At 45.7% G+C, this 19,500-nt stretch overlaps 1 protein-coding gene across 4 annotated transcripts in view; it reads left to right on the top strand.

Annotated features, from left to right (window-relative positions):
* ADARB1 (adenosine deaminase RNA specific B1) overlaps positions 1 to 19,500 on the top strand; it is a 142,157-nt gene that overhangs the window by 92,798 nt on the left and 29,859 nt on the right. For all 4 annotated transcript variants that reach the window (XM_087417928.1, XM_087417929.1, XM_087417930.1 and 1 more), the window contains exons 3-8: positions 2,530 to 2,604; positions 6,314 to 7,248; positions 11,250 to 11,364; positions 13,406 to 13,574; positions 14,223 to 14,371; positions 15,442 to 15,610. In XM_087417928.1, the coding sequence (XP_087274054.1) occupies positions 2,577 to 2,604; positions 6,314 to 7,248; positions 11,250 to 11,364; positions 13,406 to 13,574; positions 14,223 to 14,371; positions 15,442 to 15,610 (1,565 nt within the window). In that variant the 5' untranslated portion in view covers positions 2,530 to 2,576. The remainder of the gene's footprint in view (positions 1 to 2,529; positions 2,605 to 6,313; positions 7,249 to 11,249; positions 11,365 to 13,405; positions 13,575 to 14,222; positions 14,372 to 15,441; positions 15,611 to 19,500) is intronic.

The following is a 19,500-nucleotide window of genomic DNA, read 5'->3' as shown; positions in this document are numbered from 1 at the left end:
CGTGATGAGTGATTTTTCTGTTGAAACCTGGACATATTATGTTATGAGACTCTAAATCTTACTTAAACCTTCTGTTTTAGCTGACTTTCTCTCACACTGCTGTTAGGGCAGGGAGGATGCTGCCTCCTTACTGCCAGGCGGGGGTGTAAGTTCCGGTGCCCCACCAGGCCTCTGCTGACAACTCCTGGGGTGCTGCGCCTCCATGGCCTCCACCAGCACCGCTGGGTGGGGGCGAAAGTCCTGACTCTCCACTGGGCTTCCTCTGATACCCCAGCAGGGTGGAGACAGGCACCTTGTTACCTCACTACCAGTGGGCTTGGAAGTCCAGGCTCCCCATGCGTCCTCCCTGACTCTGCATTACAGGGTGGGGGGCACGGGGTCAGTGGGAATGAGAGTCGAGGCTCCCCCTCATCCTTGCTGAGTGGGAGAGTGGGGTCTGGCTCTTCCTGTCTGTCAGTTTCCTGCTCTGCTGAGCTTTTCCTCTCCTGGTCCTTTGGCCAGAGAAAGCAGCTTTTGTTGGAGACTTTTTTTGTCTGTGCCTGTTGGTGTTTCCAGGTTACTGGCTTCTTCAGCTCCAAGTCTGGGATAATGATACAAAAAGAAGACCGGGGGTCCTCGGGTCCCTGGCTGATCTGCCTTCTTCCTTCCAGCCTTCGGAGCCTTATATGTAACATCCGGGGTTTTCAGTGATACTTAGTGGGAGGAAAAGGGAAAAGGACATCTACCCATCTTCTGACCGAGCAAGTCCCTTCTGCCTGTTTTAAAACCGGATTTCAGCTCATAAGAACAGAGTGCTATGCACAGTGTATGTGTTGTTTCTCGGAAGTCCTTGTGATTGCCTTTCTCACACAGCCTCTGTGCTGCCCTACCTGCCACCTGTTTCCTGTCTTCACGGTGTGCCCACCTGACCCCTCCTCCAGCCTCATTTGCCCATCGTGCCCATCTTCCCGACCTGACCCTCCAGCCAAGAGGCCCCGTGGAGCACCTGCGCCTTACTTCCCATTCTAGACCTCAAGGAAACTACTTTTTATTAAAACTTTCCGTAATGGAAATATTAAAACAGATACAGAATTGCATAGTGAACCCCACGTGCCCATCAGCCGGCATCAACAATTACTAGCCATGCCCTGTGGTTTCATCCACATGCCACCTACTTTTCTCCCCACCACACAGGATTGAAGTAAGTCCCTGATATTATCATTCGATCTATAAATACTCAGTCTGTGTCACTAAAAGATAAGTGCTATTTCCACACCTAAAATGATTAACAATAATTCCTTAATAAAAGCAGCTATCAAGACAATATTTATATTAAATTTCTCACTTGCAGAATCTGTCTGATTCATTTTAGGTTCTTGTAGTATCCAGTACTGTGCTGTGCACATGATAGATTTTTAGAAAATATGTCTTGAAGTAATTAGTGAATAGAAATAGTAATGCTTGTAAAACTATCTGGAGCACTTTCATGAATAAAGGGTTCTAAACAGAAACCCATTTAACTTTTAGCAACAAATTTGCCAGATTTTCAGTGAGATTCAAAGTTACTAACAAATATTGTCATGAAAACTCTATATATTTTAGATATATGATAGATACATAAGATATATGCCTAGTTTACCACATTTTAGTCACCATTTCCCTAAAAGCAATGAATTTGCCTTTTAGTGATTTATAATATAAATTCTATTTCTATACAGAGCAACACGTGGCTACAGAATCTGCAAATCTTCTTTTTCCTCAATGGCAATTTGGTGGGATTCCTTATTGCAGATTATATGTTAGTACAATCTTGCAAAGTATAGCCAAAATATTTAGGAAGAGGAAACTCTTAAATTTGTTGATAATTGGATAATTAGAGTAATTGTTCTTTGAGGATTTCCTGTGGTTTCTCCTGCCAACAAAATAATGTTAGACATGGCTAAGAAGTTATATCAGATGTTAAACAATTACATGCTTTTTAGTTTCATCCATATGAGATACTATTCAAGATGAAAGAGAAGTAGTGAAGTGAAATACTGTGGGGTGTTTGTTCTTGTGCTAAAACTTTATTTATAACCCAAATGAAAAGTCCACCCAGAGCACAGATCACATGGTGAGTGAGTTAGAGTCGTGTTTGAGTCCTGTCCTTATGTGTCGTGATGTGGTGCGTCTTCAGTCCATCCTACAGGGAAGGTCTTTCTAAGACGTAGATGTCATTACCCTCTCCCTGGTTTGGAGCTCTCCATGGCCTCCGACCCCCTGGCATCAAGGCCACCCTCCTCAGAGTGGCCGCTGAGTCCCTGCGGCTGGCCCCAAATCTTCCTCGCTATGATTGCTTCCCACCCTCGGTCGTCCCTCCTCACCCGGAATCCTTTGGGGAAGAGGTGGGAGCATCAGAACGTTGTGTCCCGGGTGGCAGACCTAACCATCCTTGTTTTATGATTTTTTTCTTTAGTTTGTAATAATGTTGTAATCGTTTCCATAGGGTAGACTTACCTCCTATTACTCATACAATGGACACACTGAATGTTATTTTTTGCTGTCTTTCAGACAGAAACAGTCTCCGCCAGTCAAGAAACCCTCAAAAGTATTTTGCCATGGATTTAGAAGATGAAGAAAACATGAGTAAGATCTAGGCCTATCATGTAGTATCAAGTAGCTAATTTTTCATTAGAAATGTTTTTGTAAATTTATTTAGTGAGACCAATTTGGGGAAAGTGATTTTTCCTATTATATGGGCTATTAAGAGTGGCATGTTTTTAACTTTTGATATAGTCTCTACAATAGGTATCAGTATTTACTGTGGACATTTTCCTTACAGCCCTGTGTCCAGACTTTTCATTCCTTCTTATAGTCCTGGGGCCATCACGCATCTACCTGGACGTAGAACACGGGCCTCTAGATGTATAGCTTCTGTCTACAAGGACCTAGAAGCTGCAGGGTTTCATGCTAAGTCACAGCGTGGTTCTCACACTAATGATCTGGATTTTCATCTGTGCAAATCTAAGACGACCTCTGAGAATTGATTTAAATACCTGGTCATTTGAGATAACAGTACGTAAATTTTTCCCTTCCAATACAGTGGGTTCTCCCTGCATCTTGAGGGAAGGGGGTTCACATGAGTCAGTTGATCTTAAGTTTCCAGAGACTTCAATGACCCTTCGGGCTGTCGTGGCCCGAAACTCACCTCTGGGCCTTCTCCTTTCCACACTGTCTGGGGGGGAACCGAGAGCCCAGGGGTAAGCCAGCTTCCCCTCTCGCAGCGTTGTTCTCCAGGAAAAGTTTGATGATTGTACTTCTCTCTCTGCTGTTTTACCTTTAATCCCAGATAGCAATGCATTTAAATAAGGTTTAAACGCTCCCACAGAAGTTGGGAGCTTTTAGCAGAGAAATTGCAACAGAGGTGTCGTTTTTCTGATATACGTACACGTGTACCTTCTTACTTGTCCGTGCTCGGTTGTTCCCAGGGAAGAACATGCAGGCCTAACTGATGAGTCACACTTTATTGAGAGCACTCATGGCTGACTAGAACACAGTTCAGTCCATTTCCCTGTGACTTCACCCAGAGCCGACCTTGAGGCCTTGGAGCTGGCTTGTCTACTCCTATAACCCGGCAGGGCACCCGGGAGAGCACTCCTGAGCCACAGACTGCTCCTCTAGTGTTGTTGTGGGGAACATGGAGCGGGCTGGGCTTAGGTATACGAACCTCCCAGGAAGTGTCTCCTTGGTTGAAGTCGGTCGGTCCCTGTGGGATGCGAGCGTGAGGAACCATGACCAGTTGCCGTTCCAGAACCATGTGGCAGTGTGCTCTCCCTCCTGCTGATGAGTGAGTGGCCTCCGGTGCCTGGTGGGTGCTCTCTTCAGGCTGGCATCCCCATCAGAGCCTACTCTCGAGGTCTTTTTAGAACCCAGCCTTATGTTTTCACTGGTCACTTCCACTGGCCACTTCTGGCTCTGCCCGTGCAGTATTCCACATCACGAGTGTGCGTGCAGGTGTCTCCCCACCTCCTGTCTGTCGGGACTATGGGCTGTTGCACGGTGTGTAGATGATACAGCTCTCCCCAGACCGATCCTGTGGTAACCTACCAAGACAAAGAATCCTGCTGGATGATTTTCCTGGGGAAATAAGCTACTGGTTCTAGTGCTGAAACTTCAAAATGCCAGTCCTGTATTTTGTCATTTCAAAAGCAATGAAAAGTTTTATCATGATTAATATTCACATTTATGAAATAAAGTAGCATGATATGTAAAGAGAAAGCATCTATTTAAGAAGAGTTGTGATAGGGAATGTCTTTCTCCAATTTTAATATTTGTTTTCCTTTACATAGTAGCATTTTTAATAAAACAGAATATGAGAATTATTTCAGTGCTGCTGAAGCAAATAAGAACTTAGAATTTATGTGAACTATCTTATAGAAAGTATATTTTTCTTATATCAAGATTATTTGTCGATCCAATATTATTTTTATTTCCTGAGGGAATGCATTTGGTTGTTTCAAAGGTTATAAATATTTGATTAAATGCATGTCAGAATATATTTATAATGATTTGATTTTCCATATTGATAATTCTGTCTAGCCACAACATCAAATGTAAGCAGTTGTCCAGTGTCTAATGCTCTTGCTCACTTGTTAATCTCCATTCTCTCTCTTGCTCTGCCCTCTTTAATCTTCTGTTTCCTTTGAGCACCGAAAGGAGTAACCTATCGAGCTTTTGCTGGAGGATGTTATAAATGAAAATTTAGTGTCCATTCCGTCAGCTTTGTCAACTGGGAGAAGTGGTGTGTGTGTCAGGAGTATTTGGGAGAGAGGTTTTCTGTAGAGAAAGTTGACCAATCTCCTATCTCTGCCACAGTGCAGAATCAGTTTTCCCTTGGGTGGTGCTTAAACCAGGGTTACTCTTTATATAGAGGCTGAGTGACGACAGCCCTGGAGATTCGAGAACTTTAACTGCGGGGATTGGCAGCCAACGACCCCTGCTTTCTGTCACATTGAGCCCTCCCATGGGTAGAGCTGATGAACATTTCCACCGTTTTTTCAGTTTGCTCAGCATGAGAATCTACTTTGACATTATGTATTAGAAATAGACCCTAGGGTCACCATATTGGAGCAATTGTAAAGTGGTTTACATTGTAAAAATATTTTGGTTCCTTAAAAGACTTATTGTGGATTTTCAAGAGCTAGTGGTAGGTCTTTAAATACAGTCATACCAACAACACTGTAAAGCCCTGTGGTCGTTAGTCCTGCGCTTCATGCGGCAGGTGGCCTGTGAAACTAACCAGGAAAACGAGGAACTGTTTGTTTTTCTCTCTTTTAAAAATCTTGATAAACTTAGAGGGAAAAGTGAACACTTTTTTATTCCCCTTTTTGAGATTAAAATCATATTTCTTTTGCCATGAACTTTTAGAGTTCTAAAATTATCTTTATTAATTTTAAATACAAACTACTTTTAAAAGGTAGGATAACCAGGTTATTCTGTAAATCCATCAAATACTTGTTTTAAAAAAGGAAAAAATTACTAGCTTAAGTTAGGAAGTTTTAGCCTGCCTGCAGCTTCAATTTCGTATCTTCTCCTCATATATTTTTTCTATCATGAAATGTATTAAGAATTCAGAAGTAAATCAATCCCCATATATAATGAAAAAATTTTAAATGAATGCTAGAAATGAAGTGTTATCCTTCAAAAACAATTTCTAAAAGGCCAGGATATTTTACATAATTATATAGGCAGTTTTCTAAGATTGATTCATGAACTAAATCAAATAACTGCATATATTGATTGAATATTTTAAACCTGAAAAACTAATTAACTTGTGAATGCGTATGTTAAATAACGTTACCTCTCCTAGGAGACGCTGCGGTTTAAAGCCCAGTGTGAGTATAGCCTGAGAGTAAATGACATTGGAAAGGAGGAAAATGCTAAAATAAGATCTACGTTTTTGTCAATACTGATATTAGACTCATTAATGTAAGGTCTTTCTGGATTAATTTATCATCCCACATTTTGATAAGCTTGAATGAAGTATCTCTAAATGCTTCAGAATATTCTTGTGGAAAAAATTATTTTAAAAATTCGCCTTTTAATGCAAAAGCAGTTGGTGATACTAAATAGAAACAAGATTAGGCACCATTTAGCAAAATGCCGAATTACTCGTTTCAATTTAGGCTGGCAGTTCTTCGGTTAAATGTGTAGTTCTTCACGTTACAGAGGGAATAAAATGTATGAGCACACATCACTTAACCAGTTACAAAGAGAGATAAAGGAATCTATAAATTTTGCATTTACAAGATCCTGCAACGAAGGCGTTGTAAGTTACTCTTTCTGGGCACCGCAGGTTCAAGCAGCACAGATGTTAAGGAAAACTGCAATCTGGACAACGTGCCCCCCAAGGACGGCGGCGCACCGGGGCCTGGCGAGGGCGCCCCGCTCTCCAACGGGGGCGGTGGGGGCGCCAGCAGGAAGCGGCCCCTGGAGGAGGGCAGCAATGGGCACGCCAGGTTCCGCCTGAAGAAGAGGAGGAGGACGCCAGGGCCCGCCCTGCCGAAGAACGCCCTGATGCAGCTGAACGAGATCAAGCCGGGCCTGCAGTACATGCTGCTGTCCCAGACGGGGCCCGTGCACGCGCCTCTGTTCGTCATGTCCGTCGAAGTGAACGGGCAAGTCTTCGAGGGCTCTGGCCCCACAAAGAAGAAGGCCAAACTGCATGCTGCCGAGAAGGCCCTGCGCTCTTTCGTGCAGTTCCCCAACGCCTCCGAGGCCCATCTGGCCATGGGGAGGACCCTGTCCACCAACACGGACTTCACGTCTGACCAGGCTGACTTCCCTGACACGCTCTTCAACGGCTTTGAGACCCCGGACAGGTCAGACGTGCCCTTCTACCTGGGTTCCAACGGCGATGACTCCTTCAGTTCCAGCGGAGACCTCAGCTTGTCGGCGTCCCCGGTGCCCACGAGCCTGGTCCAGCCTCCCCTCCCCGTGCCACCGCCGTTCCCACCCCCAAGCGGGAAGAACCCCGTGATGATCCTGAACGAGCTGCGCCCAGGACTGAAGTACGACTTCCTCTCAGAGAGCGGGGAGAGCCACGCCAAGAGCTTCGTCATGTCCGTGGTCGTGGATGGGCAGTTCTTTGAAGGCTCGGGAAGGAACAAAAAGCTCGCCAAGGCCCGGGCCGCACAGTCCGCCCTGGCAACCATCTTTAATTTGCACTTGGATCAAACGCCATCTCGCCAGCCCATCCCCAGCGAGGGCCTTCAGTTACATTTACCACAGGTGAGGACGCAGGCTGCTGCCTTACACAGGGTCGTGTCCCCATGATGCTCTTAGACGGGGTTTGGTTTTCATTGTCACTGTGGCTTCCCATCTTACATCACTCTGTCCTCACACGAACAGTTACTGTAAGTCTGGCCCTAGGCGGCCTTTCCTGCTTGCAGTGGTCATGTGGTCACTGGGAAGCCCGTCCACGGCCATCACATGCAGGGTGGGGACACCTGAAGCCCCGTCCCCCGGAGCAGTGATGTCAGCGCTCTCCACGCTGAGCCTCACTCCACAGTAGTCTGCAGGTCCCTCCCTTGTGTGGCCCACCCTACGGTGACAGTGACCCACGTCCCACATCCTGCAGCAGCCTTGTCAGAGAAGAGGGAAGGGTAGGCCGGAGTGCTGGACCCTCACCCCAGCTCAGTGCTGTTTTCCCTCAAGGTCTTATCTGGGAATCCTGGGTATGAGATATGTGAGGCTGGCTGGTCAGCTGCTGAAACCCCAGTCTGGGCCAGAGTGTCAGGGCCTCGTGGCTCCTCCAGGACTGGCTGGTGGCTGTGTTCCTGAGGCTGAGGAGCCCGTCCAGGCAGAGAGGGGCCACATGTCAGGGAGGTGAGGGGCGTGAGGGGGCCTTCAGCTATAGTCCGGAGTCCATCAGGTGCCTGGGAGTCTCTGTGCCTGGAATTTCCTGCTCGGCCGGAGGTGGGCGGCCACTCTTTAAGTATGATCGTGGACAACTCCTTCCATAAAATCAGGCTGAAGAGAGGGAACATCTCTGGGTTGGCTCAGGTCGGCTCACGTGAGGGAGGAAGAGTGAAGGAGAAATAGCATAGCTGTCATCTCTAGATCCTAGAACTTTGATTACGTATTGCTTCTTTTCTTGGAGATCCAAAAATCTTGTAGTCCATTGTAAAAATTATTCTTTTAGGGAGAAAAATCTGACCTACTTCTCGATTTATTCCTTTGTTTCAAAATGTTATTGAATTTGAAAATAAAACATACACTGGTTTGATCAGAAAATATGAAAGCCTCCAGGTTGACAAGACAGGCTGGGCTGTGTTCTCTTGGAAGAGTCCCGGAGTGGCACGCTGCCTCTCATGCCTTTGAGCACAGCTAGAGGAGCTTCTGTGCAGTTGTCACCTCGCCTGAGATGACCAGCAGTTCTCAGTTTTGAAACAAGGATATTTATTTAATTTTGCCTAAAGCAACCAAATGCAACATCAGTATAAAGTAACATATTCAAAGTATCTTACTGATTTTTTTTATTAACCAAGTAATTGCTCCCTACAATAACCTCTTGTTAACATTATTCATTAGAACTTTAGTCCATTTATAATTTTACAAATTGGTGGCACTAGTTCCCAAGTGATTTTTTATTTTCAGTTTTACTATTTGCTAAAATATTTCAGCCTGAGTTCAAAATAGTGCCTGATGTGACCCGTCTTCCCTCAGCGTCAACAGAGTCATGAGTGAGACGACTGGAATCGCATCGAGTGCTGTGAATCCCAGATGCCCGAGTTTCTAGGTGTTTAGATGGATGACACCGCAGAGGGGTGGCAGACAGAGGTCCCCCTCTGCATGTGTATGCATGCATTTGCATGCGTGGGCATGCGTGTGTGTGCGTGGCAGTCGCAGCCTGCTCCCCAGGCCTGGTTCTGTGACTTTGGTGTGGAACAGTGACCAGAGATCCTTGCTTGGGAGGCTGTGTGGAGCCTCGCTGCGGAAGGGCATCTGTTGGAATTCAGCCTAAGGGGAGAGGGTGTGGGTAGGCAGGGGCTGTCTCAGACCCACCCGATGCTGCTTGCCCCGAGTTCAGCAGGTGCTGAGCAGCAGTTTCTGGACCTCTGTGGTCCAGGGCCAGCAAGGGGGGCGGAGCTCTGTCTCCCCCACCTCTGCTCACAGTGGCCCCCGCCACGGTGTCTCCCGGAGCCCCCACCGTAGCTCAGGATGTAGGACCTGGGGGTGGCCTTTGCAGAATCGGTCCCTATTTTTGGGCTCCGTTGTCTTCCCGCTAGGAATCTCCAAAGGTACATTCTAGGATGGGTGAAAACCCTTACCGTTTTCCCAGAGTAACCCTTGCAGGACCTGGGCCCACCATCCCTGGGCTTAGGACTTTTTGCCTTCATGCTGTTCATGGTGGCATTCAAGGATTCAAAACTCAGACGACAGTGCCCACGTGATGAGTGCAGAGCACCCTGTCGGCAGTGACTTCTGTTACTAACCGGGCGTCTCAGTGCGGAGCTCAGCTCTGAGCCGGCCTCTCAGCTCCCGGGTGTCCTTGCAGGAAGCGGTGCAGCCTGGGGCTGTGGTGGGGTGGGTGTGACTTTTAAGAGCATGTTGCTTTTGTTATTATATCTGCCCCTAGAATTTAGAGGGAGAGTCGCTTCATTACCCGTAAGAAGGAGATAGTGATTTCTTTAGGGGATGGAAGAGCCATGTGTGTGTCCCAGATGCCCACCTCTGACAGCAAGTGTCTGCATTAGTGCCCAGCCTCCATCTGAGTGTCTGAATCTGCAGTTAAACTTGTCTGCTTCTCCCTGAAAATCTGGAGACTTGCCTACCCTTATACGAATATGACACGGAGACTTTTATTTCCTCTGGCTTATCCATAACCTCTCCTAGTATTTTCCTTCTGTATAAATTGGAACGTCCTTTATCTTTGATGCCCTCGCCATCATGTTGGTCACGCGTGCTGTGTTTCTGTCTTTCCTGGGCTCACCCCTGTGGCATTGATGCCTCTGTCGAGGGTGCAAGGTGAGGCCACGGGCCCTGCCTCTGGATCTCTGTCCACACTCCCTGCGTCTGGTCTTGAGCACTGTCTTCCAGGGCCCGTTGGTGTTTGCTGGTGCAGTGACAGGAGGAAAACATCCTGACAGCTCTGTGTTTTCCGAATAAGTCATGATTTAGGATGAGTGACTTTCCTGTTCCTTTTGCAAGTATTTTATCAGAGGCCAACCTGGAGACACTGTATTCAGCTGTTGGATTGTCACGAGTGTGAGATTGGTGGGATGTGGGTCTAACATGGCTCCTTACACACACCTCCCGTCAGGCACTGTTTCCAGAGCACTGTGGGTTCATTATATCCAAGAGGCATCGTCAGACCATGTCCAAACTCTGACATGTGTGTTTGCTTCTGACAAGACTTCCCTTTAGTACAGGTGGCTGTCTGATCTGGTGACACACCAATCGAATGTTCCCAACAGCACATACAGCACCTTCTCTTTGAGTGTAGCCTTTAGTACATTCCGATGTCATTTGATCTCAGTGACAGATGCCCTTACACATTCTGGTCAGCGCGAGCTTCTGAGAGAGTGACTGAGCCAGGCTGGTTTGTGTCAGATGTTGACGTAACTGAGACAGGTCTGACAGGCACCTTTGAGAGGGCAGTGCTGTGCAGAGCTCAGTGATTCCTTCACTTGACCATGCTTCACATTGCCCTCTTTCTCTGCCCGCGATGTTGCGTGTCACACCCCAGGGTGTGCTCCCGGCCCTGCCAGCCCCTGAGCTGACCGGGCAGCGTCTCCTGTGGTCGAGAAGAGGAGCGCCCTCACTTCCTCCAAAAGCCCTGTCGCTTTTGTGTGACCGAGGGCCGCCCTCGGCCGAGAGAGCCCTGGGCGGGCGCAGAGCAGGGGAAGGCAGGAGGCAGATGCCCTGGGAAGGCACTCTCGCTGCTCTGCGGAGGAAGCCGAGGGCAGGGCTGGTGCTGTGAGGATCGGAGGGACGGCGTGAGCACGAGCGCTGGCTCTCCTGGCCGGTCTCTGGACTCTCCCTGTCCTTGAGACCCCATCACAGGAGTCCAGCAGTGCCTCACATGCTCCCTGGGTGGCTGCTTCCCAGGAACATTTGGAGGAAACAAATTCACGTGTGTACACAGGCACGCACACACTTGTTTGCCAGATTTACCTGTGTGATTTTCCAGAAGAGAAGCCATCTGTGTCATCTCTCTGATGGGGAGCACGAGGTGACATTGGCGGGCAGGTGCAGGCCGCTCCCCTAACCCCCTGCTTGTTCCTCAGGTGTTAGCGGATGCTGTGGCCCGCCTGGTTCTGGACAAGTTTGGTGATCTGACGGACAACTTCTCCTCCCCTCACGCGCGCAGAAAAGTTCTTGCCGGAATCGTCATGACGACAGGTAAACACATTGGTCTGTTAAAGTCTCTGTGACGCCTTGACTGTTTCTTCCTTCTTCAAATGTCCACCACGTGCGAGTGTAGGAACTTCGCTTCCAAACATTTTTCCCCAAATGTACATCTTTTTAACCTAAGTTGTCTTCATTTAGAGAAAGCAAACTATATTAATATTCGATTCCTATAATCTTATGTGAATGTTCTTGATCTCCTCTGGAAAACTACACTTACTAATTCTTACTTCATTCGAAAGTGTGGCGTATTTGATTTATCAGCTAACGTTCATGCCGCCAGATAAGTTTCTGTGTGACTTTATCGGGGGTAGGGGAAGCACTGGCAGTAGAAAACCCACGGGGGAAGGCACACTTTGGGGTGGCAGAAGAAACCTATTCAGTTGGTCTAGTGTTCCCAGCAGCAAAAGGGACCCTCCCTGAATCCTCTTCCCACATCGGGAGTGAGCACTCTGAGCAGGGTCTCTCGTGGATCACTCTTAGGAACAGGAAATGGCAACCAGTGCCAGGATGCCTTCGGCGGGGCTGGGCGAGAGGACCCCGCCACCCCCGGTCATGTGGGGCCCTCTCTCCTGGCGGCCTCTGCTCAGCCCAGCTGGCCGAGCCTGGCTGGCTGCGTGCAGGAAGCCAGCGCCCCAAGAGAGAGGGAGCTGGGGATGGTTTATCTGTCTACCTCCACCAGCCTGGGAGAAAACCCCGGTTCTCCGTGTAGGTGGCTGTTGTCCTTTTCTCCCGAGGTCGTTCACCTCCATCTGCTGATGGACAGCACAGAGTTCTGCAGTCCTCAGCGTTGATCCTCCCCTTGGAGCCCCAGAAAACATGGCTTCTGTTTTAATCACTGCAAGCGTTTCCTTGTGACGCGTTTACTCTGGCACAGCCCAGACAGTGTCTGACGGACAGGATGAAGGACTCTGGATGTTAACTTGGGTCCAGTTTTTATTCTGATACTTGGTGCCTCTTATTTTTCTCCCTCTTCTCCCTCTCTCTTTACTGTTATCTTTTACATTATTAAAAGGTGACTCTTCAGCTACTGAATAGAGTAGTTCCTCAGTGAGGTTCTGAACCTCTTCCGGTGGCCAGAGTGAGCGAGCTGGTGGTGTTCTTTCATCCAGTTTTTTACCCACCTTAGAAGAGGCAGTTACCTCATGGGAGTATTTTGCACCCTAGTGTGTATTTCAGTGGGGTCCGTTTGCTCGGAGCCACAGTTCACACCTGCAGGCAGCACCACCCCACACTTGGCACGCAGTTCTGAGTCAGACGCACAGCTCTCGCTCCCACTGGTTGAATGGCCCTGGGCAGGCTATTGACCCATCTGTGCCTGGGCGTCCTCATCTGCAGGATTGGGACACTGATAGCACGCACCCCAGAGGACGCTGTGGGAGTGGAATGAAAATACCTCACCTGGTGGACCAGCCTGTGCCTCCCATGGCGGGCACACCATTCGTTTAGCTGACAGTGAGAGCAGTCTGTTGTCAGGCCACATTCAGGGTCTGGCACCACGACTGTGGTACCTGGTCTGTCAACAGATTTACTCTCAGAGTGACCGCTCTGTGGAAGTACCCCAGTGTGGATGGTTTCACGGTTAAACGGTGACAGAGATCCCTAACCGACACTCTGGGAGTGACTTCTGTTTTCCTTCTTGCTTCTCTAGGTGTCTGTAAGCCATTTCTCTAGCCTCTTGAGGGCTTTGATATTAATTTCAGAATTAATTACCGGACCCATTAGTCTACCTTTACAGTGCTTCCTACCTGTATCCAGTGGGGAATGTTCAAGAAAATACTATTGCATTCTGGAGGAAATAACTTTCTTAAGTTTAGAATCTTTACACTAAGTAGTGAGGAAGGTTAATTCCCAGAAATATCTCAAAGCAAGTCCTCAGTGAGAGGCCGTTTGCAGTGCATAAGTCTGCACAGGTAAGAATTAGGTGGTAAGGGTACTGACCCCTCAGAAGTCAAGTCGTCTGTCACACCCTGGGGGCACAGTCAGGCATGCATTACTGGCAATTACGAGGAATAACTCCTCTTTTGTTTTTCAGGCACAGATGTTAAAGATGCCAAAGTGATAAGTGTTTCCACAGGAACAAAATGTATTAATGGCGAATACATGAGTGATCGTGGCCTTGCATTGAATGACTGCCATGCGGAAATAATATCTCGAAGATCCTTGCTTAGATTTCTTTATACACAACTTGAGCTTTACTTAAAGTAAGTTTAGAAGTAAATAAGTAAAAGAAGCTGTTTTTAAAAAATATTCCCTTCCCATCAGAAAATATTGCAAAACCTTTTATTGTTTGGTAATTACTGAAAAATTCTCAAAATAGTAACTTTATTGGTAACAATGAGGTTGGATCCCATTTTCCCATGATGCTCAAGCTACAAGATCGAGTTGGCTAAATTATAACACACATACACACACACATACACGTACGTATGTACATATACATAACATAGTCATGGATTCAAAGTCTGTGTTCAAGACCTTGTGCTTTTCTTTTAAGCAATATGAATATAAGTAGAACTGAACTGCCTGGTAAAGACGGTCATTTTTATTCTGGTCGCTATGCCTAACTTGTCTTCACAAAGCTGCTTCTCACGCAGTCTTTCTGTTTCAAAGTCATAAATGAGGATGTAAATGAGGACAAGGAAAGGTTACTCGTGTGTCGATGACATGTCTGTTATTGAGTGGACAAGAACTATGTTAATTATCATAAACATGTAAAATAAATATTCCGGTTCAAGCTTATCTTGACCCTTGAAAATACTGGCCTTTGAAAACCAGTGTGAACTGATGGACTAAATTTTGACAAACTTATACAGCTTTTATGTGTATTTTTGCAACTTGTTTCCTTTCAGTAACAAAGATGATCAAAAGAGATCCATCTTTCAGAAATCAGAGCGAGGAGGCTTTAGACTGAAGGAGAATGTGCAGTTCCATCTGTATATCAGCACCTCTCCATGCGGAGATGCCAGAATTTTCTCCCCACATGAACCAATCCTGGAAGGTAGGAGACTAGGTTCTCAACAGTTGACAGTTTCTCACGAAAATTCGTGAGTATGAGTAACAGATAAAATAATAAACCTATACTAATATTCTTTTTTTTCTTTTTTCTTAAATTTCAGCCTCGAATGTGGATCTGATAGAAGTATATAAAAGCATGAGATTTTTCTTTTCGATTAATAATTTAGTTACAAAATTTGAATGAATGAAAAATGTTGATTCAGATAGACTAAGTAATTAGAATAGAGTGAGGATATTAGATCAGAATTGTTTTCAGTGTTTAAATTTGGATGATTTGTATCTCTAAATCAGAGAGGTCCATCCTCATCATGTCCCTGATGAACTGTGCTGTAACACATGTGTAACCCAGGAACAGACTAATGAAAAGTGAGACCCCTTTGCTATCACATTTTTCTCCATCCTTCTGAGCATATGAGTTAGTGCTTCTGTTTATAGTAACTTGTAACTCCCTTCTCCCAAGCTTAGGCATTATTTATTCCAAATAGAGTGTTAGATTACATTATTTTCATTAATTATAAAAGCAACACATGCCCACTGTGGAAAATTGCTAAATATTTTTAAAATCTAAGAAAGAGAATTTAGATCACCCATATTTCTGTAATCCAGAGACAGTCAGTCTGGACATTTGAGCATGCTTCCTTATGGATTTATCTCTGCGTCTCTATAGATTTATTTTTGAAAATTTAAAAATACAGGGAAAAAATACAACAAACACCCAAATATCCATTACCTAGAATTAGCAAATTAGTATTTTGTCTTGTTTGCTTCTGCTCATTTTTAATGATAGAAATAAATCGTTTTGGTTAAAATGGATCCCCTCTTTTTCCCCAGCCCCTAAGGAGACACTTTCTCGAATTTGGTTTGTATTAAATCCTTCCTGTCCAATGTTACTACTTATATTGTACATACATCTTATATTTGTAGAATAAACATATGCACATGCAGGCATAAACTACATGTTAAATTTATAGGGTGTTGTTAGATGTGCCTCTCGGTGAATTAAATAGATGGTTTACTTCCTATGGGTTCTTTCACCCTGTTTTTCTCTCGTAGAACCAGCAGACAGACATCCGAATCGTAAAGCCAGAGGACAGTTGCGGACGAAAATAGAGTCTGGCGAGGGGACGATTCCAGTCCGATCGAACGCAAGCATCCAGACGTGGGACGGGGTGCTGCAGGGGGAGAGGCTGCTCACCATGTCCTGCAGCGACAAGATGGCGCGGTAAGGCCTCCCGTCCCGCAGGCCTGTACGCCGCCTCACTCACGCGGGATTCACTCCTCTGTTTTTCAGAAACAGTTGGATTTTGTCCCCATTCCTACTCAGGTGCTCCACAGCACTCCTTGAAGGACTAAGGTGCTATAAACAAGTGTTTCAGAGGCCTCCTTGAGGGGAAAAAGGTGTGCCTGTACACAGGAGGCTCCGGGCTTCCCACACTGCCGTCCTTCAAAACACGCATCTCAGCTTTGCTTGTGTACTTTATATATGGGCTCCTGGGGTGGACTGATGTGTGTCGTGTGCTACACACTGGGACATTTTAAAACGGTTTGCTCCCAGAGAAAACAAAGAGTTTCCTGCTTTTGTGGTCATATTCACAGTTCAGTTAACATTTTGGATAATCAATATTTGCATTTTAAAAATAATGTGGTCATGGGCCCGCCCCATGGCTTAGCGGTTAAGTGCACACGCTCCACTGCTGGCGACCTGGGTTCGGATCCCAGGCGCGCACTGACACACAGCTTCTCTGGCCATGCTGAGGCCGCGTCCCACATACAGCAACTGGAAGGATGTGCATCTATGACATACAACTATCTACTGGGGCTTTGGGGGAAAAGAAGAAAATTAAAAATAATGTGGTCTGTGAACCATTTTGAGTTAATTTTTGTGAAGAGTGTGAGGTCTGTGTCTAGACTCATTTCTTTCCTGTGGGTGTCCGGTTGTTCCAGCACCATTTATTGGAAAGACCATCTTTGCTCCGTTGTACTGCCTTTGCTCCTTTGTCAAAGATCAGTTGACTATATTTGTGCGGGTCTATTTCTGGGCTCTCTGTTCTGTATTCTCTTCCATTGCTCTGTTTGTCTGTTGTTTTGCAACACCACACTGTCTTTGTTACTTTTTGGGTTCTGGACCCAATTCCACTATGTGTGTGGCAAAGGGGGTTTCCCCACACATCCAATAAGCAAGTCTCAGACACCAGCTGGGGGTCCTACAATTCAACTCAGTTCTGACACTGTCTACCTGGAGATGGCATCAGATCCCACAGGTTAAGGGGTCAGTCCCACAAGACCCCCCACCCCCACTTCAGATGATACTTGCAAGTCCAGGTTGTCTCCTGTGCTTCTTGCTGACCAACTGTAGAGCAGAGGTTCCAACCACCTCCTCCTTGGTTCGATTAATTTGCTAGAGGGGCTCACAGAACTCAGAGAAACATTTTACTTACTAGATCACCGGTTTATTATAAAAGAATACAACTCAAGAACAGCCAGGTGGAAGAGATGTGTAGGGCAAGGTGTGTGGGAAGGGCACGAAGTTTCCATGCCCTGTCCGGGTGCACCACTCTCCCTGCATCTCCACGTGTTCACCAGCCCGGAACCTCTCTAAAACCTTTCCTTTTGAGTTTTTATGGAGGCTTCATTACAAACGCATGGTTGATTAAATCATTGACCATTGGTGTTTGAGCTCAATCTCCAGCCCTTCTCCCCTCCCTTAAGGTCAGGGTGGGTGACACTGAAAATTCCAACCCCCTAATCATGAGGTTGGCTCCACTGGCAGCCAGCCCTCATTCTCAGGTGAGTTACAAGTCATCTCATTAACATAACAAAAGACACCTTTATGGCTCTCATCACTTTGAAATTCCAAGGGTATTAGGAGCTGTGAGCCAGAAACTGTGGACAAAGACCAACTGCATATGAGAAATATATTTTGTTCATCTGAATGACCAAATATATATTTGTTATAAATCACAATATCACCATTACTGTAGCTTTACAGTAGGTCTTGAAGTCAGGTAAGATCAGTCCTCTGACTTTGTTCTTTGTCAATGTTGTGTTGGCTGTTCTGGATCTTTCGCCTCTCCAGATAAACTTTAGAATCAGTTTCACAATATCCACAAAATAACTTGCTGGAATTTTGATTGGGTTTGCACTGAATCTATAGATCAGGTTGGGAGGAACTGACATCTTGACAATATTGAGTCTTCCTGCCCATGAACATGGAATAGCTCTCCACTTATTTGATTCTTCTTTGATTTCCTTCATCACTTTTGTAGTTTTCTTCATATAGGTCTTGTACATATTTTGTTAGATTTATACCTAGGTATTTAATTTTTGGAGGTATTAATGTAAATGGTATTGTGTTTTTAATTTCAAATTCTACTTGTTCATTGTCAGTCACAACTGATTTTTGACCAAGGCTCAAAGCCAACTCAGTAAAGAAATAGTGTTTTTTACAAATGGTACTGGGACAATTGGATATCCCTATGTGAAAAACAAACAAATGAGCTTCATATTTTGCACCACATACAAAAATTAACTCAAAATGGGTCATAGGCCTCAATGTGTAAATGTTCTGGAAGAAAACAAAAGAAAATCCTGGCAGTTGGGGTAGGCAGTTGCTTAGATACAACACCAAAGGCACTCTCCATAAAAGGAAAAATTGATAAATTGGACCTCATCAAATTAAAAATTACTTCTTTGAAAGACACTGTTAAAAGAATGAGAAATAAAGTCACTGACAGGGAGGAAATATTTGCAAATCATGTATCTGATAAAGGACCTGTATCCACAATATACAAAGACCCTCAAAACTCAACAAGGAGGAAAAACAGTTCTTTTAAATGGGCAAAATATTTGAATGGACACTTCACCAAAAAAGATGTCAACTATGCATGTGGAAAAGTGCTCAGCACCGTTAATCACTAGGGGAATGCAAATGAGAAGTCGGGCACAGCCGCTAGAATGCTAAAATGAGCACAGCAAGCCCGTGAGGTGTTGGCAGTGTGGTGGAGGAATGGAGCGCGCCCTCTGAGGATGGGGTGCGAACAGTGCAGTCAGTTCTGAGGACAGTTCACGGCAGTTTCTTAAGTTGAGGATGTGCCTACCAGATGCCCCAGCCATCCTACTCCTGGATGTTTATATAAAAGCGTACGTCCACACAGACTTATCCATGAATGTTCATGGCAGCCTTCTTTGTAATAGTCAAAAACCGGAAGCAATCCAAGTGGCCATCAGTAGATAAGTGGATAAGCAAGGGCAGTGTCTCCCTACGATGGAATACTACTCAGACAAAAAAAAAACAAGGAGGAACCGTGGTACGCAATACAACATGGATAAATCTCAAAATAAGTCTGCAGAGGAAGAGAAACCAGACAAAAAAGAGTGCTTACTGTGTTACTCCACTTCTACAAATTTCTAGAAAATGCAAACTAATCTAGTGACAGGAAGCAGACCAGTGGTTGCCCAGGGGTGGGGCCCACAGTAAGAAGGGACAGTAGGGAAGGACTGGAACAAGGTGTGAGGAAACCTTTGTGGGCGGGCCTCAGGGGCATGTACACATCACAGCTTACCGAATTGTATGCTTTAAATATGTGCAGCGTGTCCTACGTCAGTTATACCTCAGTAACTCCCAGGAGGAGGGATCACGGTGGACACGAGAAGGCGGTCGTGGATAAATGGTGGAAAGCAGCACAGCTGATGGGTTAGGAAGAGGACAAGAGAGCAAACTCAGAGAAGGGGAAGGACAGAGTGAAGAGCAGACATTATTAAAGGCAGCAGAGACACACGGCGAGTGGTAACAAAACCCACGTTAGTTCTTTGACATGTGTCTTGAAATCGACAGACGCTGGCAAGTGTGATCAAGAACACAGGGAAGGCATGGCCAAAGCTTATGAGGAATGGAAAAGAGGATAGTTAAAATGGAGAATTCTACACAACCTTGCTACCAGTGTGTTTTAAAACGAGATGAAATGAAAAATTTTTTTAGAAAAATGTACATTCCTAAAATTGACTGAAGTATAGGTATAAAATTTGAATAGAATTACAGTCATTAAAAATATTAAACCAGTCACCCCACTCCCAGGAGAGAAATAAATTGAAGAAACTTGACAGAAAGGAGGC

This window comes from Ceratotherium simum, chromosome 27, assembly GCF_057802395.1.
Source record: "Ceratotherium simum simum isolate JZ-2026a chromosome 27, ASM5780239v1, whole genome shotgun sequence".
Classification (NCBI taxonomy): domain Eukaryota; kingdom Metazoa; phylum Chordata; class Mammalia; order Perissodactyla; family Rhinocerotidae; genus Ceratotherium; species Ceratotherium simum.
Note: the sequence above shows the minus strand (reverse complement) of the source record. Positions and strands in the feature narration are given on the sequence as shown.